The sequence below is a fragment of the Panthera tigris genome, chromosome A3 (assembly GCF_018350195.1).
Source record: "Panthera tigris isolate Pti1 chromosome A3, P.tigris_Pti1_mat1.1, whole genome shotgun sequence".
Lineage (NCBI taxonomy): Eukaryota > Metazoa > Chordata > Mammalia > Carnivora > Felidae > Panthera > Panthera tigris.
Window position 1 is genome coordinate 107,756,863 of NC_056662.1, and position 12,640 is coordinate 107,769,502.

General features: G+C 35.9%; 2 protein-coding genes across 4 annotated transcripts in view; one reads left to right on the forward strand and one right to left on the reverse strand.

The window, feature by feature from the left end:
* SOS1 (SOS Ras/Rac guanine nucleotide exchange factor 1) overlaps window positions 1-12,640 on the forward strand; it is a 149,647-nt gene that overhangs the window by 115,260 nt on the left and 21,747 nt on the right. For all 3 annotated transcript variants that reach the window (XM_042982117.1, XM_042982115.1, XM_042982116.1), the window contains exons 11-17: window positions 1,331-1,412; window positions 2,252-2,374; window positions 2,673-2,776; window positions 3,952-4,174; window positions 5,285-5,404; window positions 10,778-10,940; window positions 11,431-11,548. In XM_042982117.1, the coding sequence (XP_042838051.1) occupies window positions 1,331-1,412; window positions 2,252-2,374; window positions 2,673-2,776; window positions 3,952-4,174; window positions 5,285-5,404; window positions 10,778-10,940; window positions 11,431-11,548 (933 nt within the window). The remainder of the gene's footprint in view (window positions 1-1,330; window positions 1,413-2,251; window positions 2,375-2,672; window positions 2,777-3,951; window positions 4,175-5,284; window positions 5,405-10,777; window positions 10,941-11,430; window positions 11,549-12,640) is intronic.
* Window positions 1-12,640, reverse strand: part of ARHGEF33 (Rho guanine nucleotide exchange factor 33) — a 91,782-nt gene that overhangs the window by 764 nt on the left and 78,378 nt on the right. The window lies entirely within an intron of this gene.

Here is a 12,640-nt window from a genome sequence, read left to right on the forward strand (position 1 = left end):
ATAGATTAGAAATAGACTTCTATTTTTATGATAAATCCATTCATTTGCTTTGCTGGGGGAGTTAATATATTATCATTATTTTATGTTAAGGCTAAATTTAGAGTGGTTCTTAATCAGACGGAATCAGCCTAAGTAGAAATTTTCCACACAAATGAACTCTGAGTCTTAGTAAATCCTATCTGAATAAAAGATATTGTACTTAGAAAGGATCCACAAAGGTACTCACTATTCTCAATGAATTTATCATTAAATTAGAGCTTACCGGTCTGTAATGTAAAATAGGAAAAGGATGTTCCCAATAGAAAAGTTAATGAATTCTCCCCTCCCTCTTTTTGAAGACTTACAACTAAATGTGGACATTGATGAAATTTGAGTTCTAGAAGTGCGTGATTTTTTTTTTTTTTCCATTGTGGGAAGATGTCTCTCCCCCTCTTTACACAGAAGATGACAGACCAGGTCTCTTGTGCTGATGACAGCAGCCTTTCTCCACAACTTGGGAGAATACTGTCAAGGAGAGACTGGAGTAGGCCAGGCGTGGGGAAGTGATGACATTCAGTCAGCCTCCTGATTTACTTCATGGAGATGTGAATGAAAAGTAGGTCCTCTCTTGGAAGGGGCTGGAGACCCCTGCTCGTATGATGAAACTCTTATTGTGACTACTTGAAATAAAAGGGATTAAGTTGTGAATAGAACCAAATCCACATTCTCACACATTTAAGAGTTTTAATAACTTACAGGTATGTGTAAGCTTCTTTTAGCAGCTTTAATTAAAACCTCTAGCAAATCATTTAGAAAGCGTATTTAGCTTAATCTAGAACATTGTAGTATCCAGTTTCTAGTCGTATGCTCTGTTAATGTGATTGAAAGAAATCTAGATAACTGATCCTAGGTAAACAGTCTGGATGTCAGAAGAAGTACCGGGCTATTGCTGTGGCCTTTCTCTTTCTCTTTGTCTTTCTCAAGAGAAAGAAGCCAACCAGAGATGCTCTAAGATCCAGGTAGCAGGTGGGGAGCTTGTGTTGCGTGCTCTTTTTGCCTTTCTTCCTTTTGCATTCCTGCAGCCGATGAGGAGTTTCAGTTCAGCTAGTCACAGTGTACAGAAGTCAAGAAATAAGCTGTTACAGAATCCTAGTATCAATGGTTTTGCCACTAATTTAGGAAGTGCTCAAGCTAGCAGTTTGTTATAAAGTCCAAAGCATTCTATGTGGTCAAAACATTTTGGGAATTTCAAAACTGACTGTTTTTCATCTCTCTTGAAAATGTTTTAATAATAGCTTTAATCATTCTGAATCAAAGATTTTAATAAGATATTTTTCCTTTTTCTTCTTAGATCCCAATTTTGTTCGGACATTTCTTACAACATACAGATCCTTTTGTAAACCTCAAGAACTACTGAGTCTTATAATAGAAAGGTCTGTTAATGTAAAATGTGTAAATTCTTTTTTTTTTTTAAAGAGAGTGAGCTAAGATCCTACATGTCTCTCAGAAATAAATTGTATGAGCTTTAAATTGTAGTTCGTGAGTACTTTTTTAAGAAATAAAATCTCTTAGATGACCATTTATTTTATAATAATCTTGTGGTTTTCATTTATTAAAGTATAAAAATAAGCATTCTTTTTTATATGGTAACTATGAAATTGCATATTTATGGAATTAGTCAAGTTAAAGAACTATATAAAAATGTATATTTTAGACTCTGGATTTTGGACTTTTATATAGTTTTATTATATAAAGAACTATATAAAAAATGTATATTTTAGACTTCTAAATTTTGATGATTTAGATGTTCTAAACAGAATTTTTCAAATATACCACATGTTGAATACAATGGAGCTTGTCAGTGAACAAATACATTATATAATCGAGAAGTGTTTCAGCCACTCAGAGAGCAGTCTACTTTTTAAGGATTACCCTTAAGGGTAAAGTTTTATGTTAGGTGATTGAGTGATTACACAGCCAAAAATAAACATCAGTCCCATAACTTTATAATCACATCTATTTTTAGACTTTGCATGTATTCTTTATTCTTAACTATGTTTCTAGGTTTGTTTTTATTGTCAAGTATTAATTTCTTTTTTAGAAATTAAGATCAGTAGAAGTCTTACTTATTTTCACCGATGTGTGTGTATGTCTTTAGTAATTTTTTACAGAGCTCTCTTGATTGTGCTGACTGGTGAAAAGGTTTGAGGTTTTCTATTTGAATAACTTGATATTATTAGTATTTTCATTAGTTTGTTCTCTTTTATGTTAGGTTTGAAATTCCAGAGCCTGAGCCAACAGAAGCTGATCGCATAGCTATAGAGAATGGAGATCAACCCTTGAGTGCAGAACTAAAAAGGTTTAGGAAAGAATACATACAGCCTGTACAACTGCGGTAAGCAGTAATTAAATAACTGAAGGCATTAAGTCTGTACTGAAGTTTTGTTCCAGAGTTGACATAAATAAGGATCTTTCCCAAGCAAGGAGAAGGTAACAAGTAAAATGAGTGAAGTAGAAAGCAATTATCAGAAATTATTGTATAAGTCTTAATTAACATAGAATTTTGAAAGTAGTCAGCCACTTATAAAATTATTTGGTAAGAATTACTGTTTTAATTTATGTGATTCATTGTGATAAACATTTATGCCTGAGTTCCCATGTAATTCAGTTATTCTTCTTTGTTAATGCCATAGAGTATTAAATGTATGTCGGCATTGGGTAGAGCACCATTTCTATGATTTTGAAAGAGACGCAGATCTTTTGCAGCGAATGGAAGAGTTTATTGGAACAGTAAGAGGTATGGTTTTTTTAAGTGCCTGGTTTCATATGTAATAAAAGTACCTTTTGGTGACTCTCAGTTGATGTCATTGTTCAGTGTTGTTAAGAGTTGTTTATAAGTGGCAACATAACCATTTGAAAAAGTTAAAAATTTTCACCAAACAACATTTTGACCTACAAATTGCTCAATAATCACCCTGCTGGCCCAATGTATTTGCATTTAGTAAATCCACTTACTGATCATTTTGGAATTGGACAGAAAAAGTCTCAATTCATTCTGTCTTTCCACTTATCTGAAGGTCTGTGTCCCAGAAGACAATTAGGAAGCGGTGTGCCATTGTAACACCACTGATGGAAACTGACGAGGCCCCAGTTAGGTGAACAGTTAGGAAACTGACTACACCCAGTTAGGTGTATCAGAGAGGCAGCAGAGCAGACTGAACCGAGAGCCAAGAAGCGAGAGTTCTCTTCTGAACACTGCCACTCACCAGATACAGGACTTTGGGCCAAGCCACTTTGATTCTTTAGACTTGGGTTTCCTCATCAGTAACATAAGGAGTAAGGCTTGATGTTTCCAAAGTCTCTAGTTTTAAGGATTCTGTGATCGTATAGGTCTAAGAATGACCTAGACAAACTTGTTTCTAATTGCCCTTGTGCACTCTAAAGGAGAATCAGAAAGTAAAGAGTTAAATAATAGTACTTTCATGCATAATACAAAACAAAGCCACATCAAAAACTCGCACTAAAATGAAGGCATGGATCCTCTGGTACTGTTTGGTTTATAAAATGCAACATTAATAAGATTAATAGTGACTATGAATTGTCTGTACTTCTAAATCTCATGTGTGTAAGATCTATCTTATGGAGAATTATAATATTTTGAACTGACGTTCAGAAGAGTAAAGGTGAAAAATGTCTATGAATAAATTACTTTCTAATTTTATTTAGAAGGGATGTAGAAGAATATATATCAGACTATTAACCGCAGTTACCCATGTGAAGAAGAATGAGATTAGGATAGGGAACAGGGAATAGTAAAGAGGAACTTCCATTTTTTTTTTTATTTTGATCATTTGAACCTTGTAATAGCAAATATATATTCAACTATCACTTGTATGATTTTAAAATATTTTAAAAGAATAAAATATTGAGTAAAAAGTATTTAAATGTTATTTAAAATGTAATGTATTTCAGGTAAAGCAATGAAAAAATGGGTTGAATCCATCACTAAAATAATCCAAAGGAAAAAAATTGCAAGAGACAATGGACCAGGTCATAATATTACATTTCAGAGTTCACCTCCCACAGTTGAGTGGCATATAAGCAGGCCTGGGCACATAGAGACTTTTGACCTGCTCACCTTACACCCAATAGAAATTGCTCGACAACTCACTTTACTTGAATCAGATCTATATCGGTATGTAATTTGACATTCAAGCTGAAAAATCATTTCCAAGGAGTTGATTTTTTAAATGAAATACTGTTTTCTGCCTTATAGGAATGTTATAAGACCTAAGTGAGCTAGTATATGAAGGGGAGTAGTAATAAAGCCTGGTGTATAGAAGGCCACCTCTTCTCTCACTCCTACCTGGTAAAGCTGAGTGCAGCGTGTGTCTTTACCAGTTGCTGGCTGGGTATGCTTGGGCAACTTTAACCTTCGTGTGAAACTTTTATCCCTTTGTCCCTTAGCTTCCTCAAGGTTAAAATGGAGCTAATAACGGTACCTATTCTTGGGGCTGTTGTGAGATTGAAAACAGTCAATATATAACATACAGTGCTTAGCCCAGCACAGAGTAAGGGCTCAGTAAGTTAGCTACTGCCCTTGTAGTTGTAAACTTAAGTCCTGGCCCGTCACAGCCTTTTTTAGTTTTTCTACCTTGATGTAACTACTGTCTCAAAAAGTGTCCATTTTTGCTTGTTTGTTTGTTTGTTTTAAATGGGGACTAGTAAGGATTGCAAACTTTTGAAATAACTAAATGAAAAAAAAAGGAACTAAATTTATAGATCTCCTCCCACCCCAAAGATCATCACTATTCCCAAAAACCAATATTAGAATCTATTTTATTTCCCTTTATTTACCAAAAGGTGGTAGGGTTTCCCTCCCTCCTTTAGAAGAAAAAAAAGATTTCTGAATTACAGTGATTACTATATCCTCATTGAACTGATTATTATAACAGGTATCATTATTTAAAAGAACAATCCCCGATTACATTGTCACCCTAATTTGTTAAATAATCTTTGTTAAGTGCTAGGAAAGATATGAAAAAATCTCAATGTTGCCCAAAGCAAAATGCTACTATAAAGCAATAATAAAAGTACACAAATATATGCATAAAAATATTTTTTTAATCTATAGAAAAATATACATAATTATAATTAGTTGTGATATGTTGTTTTCATAAACCTTTCTATTGGTGTAAAAACAAAAGGTTTATATGGGAGTTTAGTTTTATTTATCTCATTTACTTAGTAAAACAGTATGCTACAGGGAAAAGGATCATGGAGAATTATGTCTTGATGATTTCAGAGCTGTACAGCCATCAGAATTAGTTGGAAGCGTGTGGACAAAAGAAGACAAAGAAATTAATTCTCCTAATCTCCTAAAAATGATCCGGCACACCACTAACCTCACTCTGTGGTTTGAGAAGTAAGTGTTACTGACACTCTCGCATTTCGGAGCAGTCAGCTATTATGATTTTAAATGCAATTCTATTTTTATATGTCTTGCGTCCTTTTTTTGTTCTCTGTCCCTCCTTTCTTTTGCACTGAGTGAATACTTTCCTAATGTAGCATTTTTATTTCATTAATGATTTTTTTCATTATATCTTTTGGAGGGTTTTTTAGTGAATGCTTTAAGGTTTACCATAGACAGCTTATTAGAATCCACTTCAGATTTCTACTAGCTTAATCCCAGTGATAGAAATGTTCCTCCTGTATAGCTCTGTTCCCTGTCTTCCTTTTTCCTGGCACTATTGTCATACATATTACATATAATTAATGATGCAAATCTAACAATACATGTAGCGATTATTGCTTTCCCCTTTGTTATTTTCTTAGCCCATTACAGCTTTGCTCTTCCCCACCTCCTTTGTCTGGTTATTGGCAATTTATTCTATATGTATATCTTATAGGCCCAACAATACGTTACATTCACATTATTTTATACAGTTGCTTTTTAAATCAGTTAAGAGAAGCAATGAGAAAAAAACGGGCATTTATCCTGTCTCCTATAATCACATAATTACTTTTACCACCGCTCTTTGTTTTCGTGGACTGGTGTTAGCATCTGGGGTTCTTTGCTTTCAGCCTGAAGAACTTCCATTACTATCTCTCGTACGGTGGGTGTGCTAGCAACAAATTCTCTCCGTTTCTGTTCACCTGGGAAAGTCTTTATTTTGCCTTCGTTTTTGAACAACAGCTCTATCTCCAAGTTAATTAATTTTTTCTTCTGGCAGTTCAAAAATTGAGCCCCTTTAGTAAATTTATTTTAAACTGTCGTATTTTTCAGTTTGAGTTGCCAGTTGTTATTGCTGTGTCTTTTATGATACTTTCTTCTGCACATTGTCATTATATCTTTCTTTACTTTTTAAATCATGCCTTCTTTCCTTTAGTTCTGTGAACACATTCATAATGGCTACTGTGAAATCATTTTCTGTTAAGTCTGACATCTGGTCCCTCTCCCAGGCAATGCTTGTTCCCTGCTTTTACTCCCCCGGTGAACGGATCATACAATAGTCCCCCCTTATCCACAGAGGACACTCAGTGGATGCCTGAAACCACAGATAGTACCAAACCCCTTATACTGTTTTTTAATTGTTCATTACTAACAATAACAGAACAGTTATGACAGTATACTGTAATAAAGGTATGTGAATGTGGTCTCTCTCTCAAAATATCTTACTGCACTGTACTCACCCTTCTTGTGATGATGTGAGATGACACAATGCCTACATGATGAGATGAAGTGAGGTGAACGCTTTAGGCACCGTGACATTAGCGGTATGCTACTAAATGACCTTACGACACCTCAAAAGGAAGCTATCTGTGGTACCATAGTTGGCTGCTAGGTAACTGAAACTGGGGAAAACAAAACAGCAGAGGGGACACTACTGTACTTTCTTGTTTCTTTGCATGCCTGGTAATTCTTTGTTGGACACTTGCTGTTGTAGCAACTTGTGGGTCCTGCCCCTCCGACTCCCCACCGCCCAGAGCTTGTTCCTTTAGTGACTAGCTGGATTCTTCTCGACAAGCCTATCCTCCAGCTCCCTCCACACTTAGATGTTTAGCTGAGAAGTTCCTCTTCTGAGAGGTACTGTTTTGGGTATGTCCACGGTCACTCCAAGAAGGCAGCAGGAGAGGTAGTGCTTTCTTTCACTCCTGTCCTGACCACATCCAGCTGTTAAACTCTGCTAATTGCCAGCTGGTTGCTCTATTGTTTTCAGCAATTTCCCTAGTGGTATAAATTGCTCTGCAAACTAATCCAACCAAATTGTGACTCCTTTTAAGGAGTGGTTTCTTAGGTTTCTGATATTTGTTCTGACCCTTGGAAGGCTCGTCCCAGCTCTTATTCCCTGGTTCTCTCCTGCAGACTAGTCAACCAACAATTGTTAGATCCAAGAATCTTACCATTGCCCTGCACCACAACCTTCACTGTTTTGTGTGTGTGTGTGTGTGTGTGTGTGTGTGTGTGTGTGTGTGTGTGTGTGTTGAGAGAGAGAGCACGCGCATGCGCGCGCACAAGTGGGGTAGGGGCAGAGAGAAAGAGACAGAGAGAGACACTCAAAGGATCTGGAGCAGGCTCCGTGCTGAGAGAAGTAAGCCCCCTGTGGCTCAAACTCATCAACCATTGAGATCACGACCTGCGCCAAAGTCAGACGCTCAATGGACTGAGCCACCCAGGCACCCCCTTCACTGTTCTTGAGAGCACCTTTAGGTTTAAACTTCTCCAACGGTTTGTTGCAAATGACAAGAGAGTAGGAGCTGTTTGAGCCTGCACTCTTGTGCTGGTGGCAAATTTCCCCGAAACATTCCTGCTCTAGGAGCTGAGTGCCTGGTTGGAGGTGGTGTGCGAGGTCCTCTTTACTCCCCTCTCCTGGCATGGAACCACTGCCTCGGGAACCAGGGAGAGGCTGTCTTCCCAGCATTCTCAGTGTGCCACTTGCAGGTGAGAGCCTGTGTTCCATGCAGGAGTTTGGCAGAAGGGAGTCCCCACTTCCCAGCTACACTCGCCAGAGATTTAGCCTCAGCCCCCGCCAGCTGGGGACTGGAAATGCTGAAGTCCTGTTCCTCCAGAGAAGAAAGCCCTCCAGCTGGGAGCCAGGTGGACAGGGAGGCCTGCATTCTCAGCTGCAGCTGTCTGGAGTAGACTCTTCCCTCCACTGCCTGGGGTCCTCTGGGAGCAAGGAGGGAGTGGGCTTGGTTCAAAAGCCGTAAACTCTTGCCTCTCTTACTGAATTTTTGTAGTTTTCCCAAATAGATGTTTCTTTATTTGCCATTTGCTCTTAGAGCCATTTCCAGAGACTTTAAATGTTGGGGAAGATGGTATTAATCATGATTATGTTTTTCTTCATATATTTACTCTTCACTGGTTTCACTGAGGAGTGGGTAAGCAGACCTGCTTATACGGTCATGTCAGCAATCTAGAATCTCAATGCAGTTTTATAGTTGGGGCCACAGATTGGCATTATATATGTCAGCCATATTTTTTTGAGTAAAAACACTATGACTAGTTGACTAATATTTTATAAGGGTGATATGAGGTTCCTATTGGAATTATCAGAACAAGAGGCCAGTGACATAGGGAATGACTAGAACCTATGCTACAATGTGGATAAAGACTTAAAAGCAATTCCTAAAGAGAAATAAGCATTCCAAGTCACTTATGTTATTATTTCCTAGCCTGTAAACAGTAAAACTTTACCATTTGCCCTCTAAGTGTTGCTTCCTGATTTCTTCATTATCAAATTAAATAATTCCACTTAAATATGCAGAAGACCTTTTCCATCATAATAATTAAAATTTGTGTCTGTAAAGGAGAAACATAACTGATAAAATAGACCATTTTTATTTCTGTCCTGTTTTTTAATAGATGACTGAAAAGGCCATTTCCTGCACTTTTTCCTTTTTCTTTAAATTACTGTAAGAACATTTAACATGAGAGGTACCCTTTTAACAGATTTTTTCCACTGTGCAATACAGAATTTTAGTTATATAAATTATTAATTTGTAGGCATAATGTTGTATAGCAGATCTCTAGGATTTATTCATCTTGCATAACTGAACTTTTATACATGCTAATTGGTAACTCCCTATTTTCCCCTCTCCCTGACTCCTGGCAATCACCATTCTATGCTTCTATAATTGTGACTATTTTAGATACCTCATATGTGTAGAATCATGCAGTATTCATCCTTCTGTGACTGGCTTATTTCACTCAGAATAATGTCTTCAGTGTTCATCAGTGTTGTCACATATTGCAGGCTTTTCTTCTTTTTTAAAGCTGAGTAATACTCCATTGTGTGTATGTACCACATTTTCTTTATCCATTCATCCATAGATGGGCATTTGGGTTGTTTCCACATCTTGGCTATTGTGAACAAACACTGCAACGAACATGGAGTGCTAATATCTCCTTGAGACCCTGCTTTTGAATAAATAACCAAAAGTGGGATTGGTGGATCAATCATACAATAGCTCTACTTTTAATCTTTGAGGAACCTCCATACAGTTTTCCATAGTGGCTGTATCATTTGCATTCCCCCCACCAGCAGTACACAGGGGTTCCAACTTCTGCCTTTTCAGTGTGAGAGATTCTTGTCCGTTTGCTACGGTGGCTCTTAGCCATGGACGTATATTAGAATTGGAGTCACCTATGGATAAATCACCCCAGACTTACCTGGTTGTTACAGAAACTCCACAGGTGGTGACAATTTGTATACCTAGGTAATGTCAACTGAAGTAGTCAAATACAAGATGTAAATATATTCTACTTGTATTATACCCTTTTAAATGTCCAGCTAACTAGTTAGCCAGTATATGATGTATTTGTAGAGATCTAGCTAATGCTTTAAACATGTAAGCATGTTATGTTTAATTTGATAGCAAATTTGATTTTATGTTTATTTTGATAGTTCTGCGACAGTCTTTTTCTTAGTGTCAGGTTATCCTCATCAGAGAATAATGTAATTTTCACCTTTACAATTTTAAAAATGTTTAATATTGATTTATATTTATTTTCTCTTTTGTGTATTGTTTTTCTTAGATTATACATTATTTTATATTACATTATTAAAAACCAAGTTTAAAATGCCTTTTTCTTTACTGGTGATTAGTAAATTTAAGATTCTCTCTAATATTAGAGAGTAAATGCTCACTGAGGAATTTTCTCTTTTTGAACCGAGTATGCTTTCTTTTAGCTATTTATTGGTATATTAGCTGTATACCTTCCAAAGATTCTTGGTATTTAAATGTAAAGTGCCTTTGATTTTTTTTCTCTTTCTTAGTGATTAAAAAAATTTTATTCTTAATTATGGTAAAATACTTTCATTGACTTTTTAACATCACAATGTTTTTCTGAAGAGCCGTTCCTAGAAATGTAGCTAATTATTTCAAAGAAAGAAAACATGATCACCAAAATCTTGAAATTAGGTGAAGAATAGGAGACACAGAATTCTTGAGTTCCAGAATAAATTCCCCTAGGACACACCCACATCCCGAAGACCAGCAGACGGTCAACAAGATGTTAGTCTCACCAGTTAATTCTAATACAGCAGGAAAATGATTGACTGGTGGCTGTGTCCGTGTGAAAACCAGTGAAGAGCACCTTGCCTGACTGGAGCACCGCCTGGCGATCCAGTCTCCTGCTCTTTACCTGTCGTTCTGAATATAGATCCTCTGGGGTTACTTGATAACCGCACCCCCACACACACACACATTATTTTATTTACTAAATTCCTTAAAGCATATCTTTGTTGGGGAAATTATAGATTATTTAATTCATTTTTTTGTCTTTGATTCCCAGATGTATTGTAGAAACTGAAAACTTAGAAGAAAGAGTAGCTGTGGTGAGTCGAATAATTGAGATTCTACAAGTCTTTCAAGAGCTGAACAATTTCAATGGTGTCCTTGAGGTTGTCAGTGCTATGAACTCATCTCCTGTTTACAGACTAGACCACACATTTGAGGTAGGTTCGTCTAGTCATTTTGTAAATGAAGAATCAGGATTTTAAGAATCATGGTCTTTAATTGTTAAGTGCCTCATCTGTGTTTTCAGTGACAGTTTAAAACCTGGAATTGTCTCAATTCCACTATATTTGTATTTGTATTGAACTGGTTGCACTTTTAAAATTAGGAATTCTCGTTAAAATGCTTTCATGGGCCCTAGCCTAGGTGACAAGAAGAAAAACCTTTCAGCACTTATGTATAACATAAAATCAGATACTCTCGTAATTGTATAAGGAATGGCAAGATAAGCTAGATTTCACTCACATACCACACTCTTGCAATTTGTTCTGGGGTCCATGAAGATAGTGTCTTGATGTGGTTATTCTTAGAATCAAACTGATACCGTTGTGTTTGGGCTTTATTCTTAGCCTGGCATTTTGGGGCAAAACCTATGCTTCCTTTTATAAACTCACACTCCCTAAATTTTTTTTTCTTTTTTTTTTACTGTAGCAAATACCAAGTCGCCAAAAGAAAATTTTAGAAGAAGCTCATGAGTTAAGCGAAGATCACTATAAGAAATATTTGGCAAAACTCAGGTCTATTAATCCACCGTGTGTGCCTTTCTTTGGTAAGCATTTCTTGAATTTTTTTGTGTTTCTGGATAAAACAAGATACTTATTTCATTAAATGACTGAATATACATATGTGTAATATAGCAGCAGAAAATGCTTATTTAATAAATACCTAGCACCTGAGTCACCTTAGAATTTTACTCTCTTTATTAGGACTTTTTAAGATCACACCCAACATATACATTCCATTTTTTATTTCCATCTGGGGCAGCTGTTTGATATCATTTAATGCTTCTTTGTGCTTTATATTCATAGAAATCTTTTTTTGTTGAATTTTGATAAACCATACATTCTACAGAAGAAGTTTGGCCTTGGTCATTTATATTTATAATCATGTTTCTTGTAAACAGTTTCACATAGCTAAAAATCATACTGCATGCATTCTTGAACCCACACCTTCTATACATCAAAATTTTACCTGCCATTTTTTCTTTCCCTTCTCACCAGAGGAAGGAAGTGCCCTTTCCTTCCTTTTAAAGCTGAAACATGTACCATCCAAATCTTCACCCTTCATACAGGTTCTTCTATCTTATTTCATCATTTATTTCCTATATTTCACATCTTCAATATCTCTTTCACAACTGCTTTCTTTTTTTTTTCTGTTTGTATATATGCTCTGATGATTCTTCCTCTGAATGCTTACAAATATCATGCCTATTACACATATTATGGTGTAGGTTTTTTAGTAAGTAGTATATTTCCTTCTAGCCATTTTCTCATCTATAGCTATATATTTTCCATATAGCTTTAAGTTATACTGTCCTGATATTTTTTCAATTAACATCATACAGTTATCACAAAAGCCTGTTTTTGTTCAAGCTTTTATAACCACTTTTGTATTTATTTCTCATCTTTTTGCCATGCACATTGTATATAGTCATAAGTATATGACATGTACACATTATTATTTACTTTAACTTACCATATCTTAAACTTATTATTGTGTTTTATCAGTCTTCATAATATCATTTAAAATGGCTACATAATAGTCTCTAAAGTTGGTATGACAGTTTATTTTATTACTCTATGATTAGATACATAGTTTCCAGCTTTTTTATTTTCCTAAATGTTGTGATCAATATCATCAT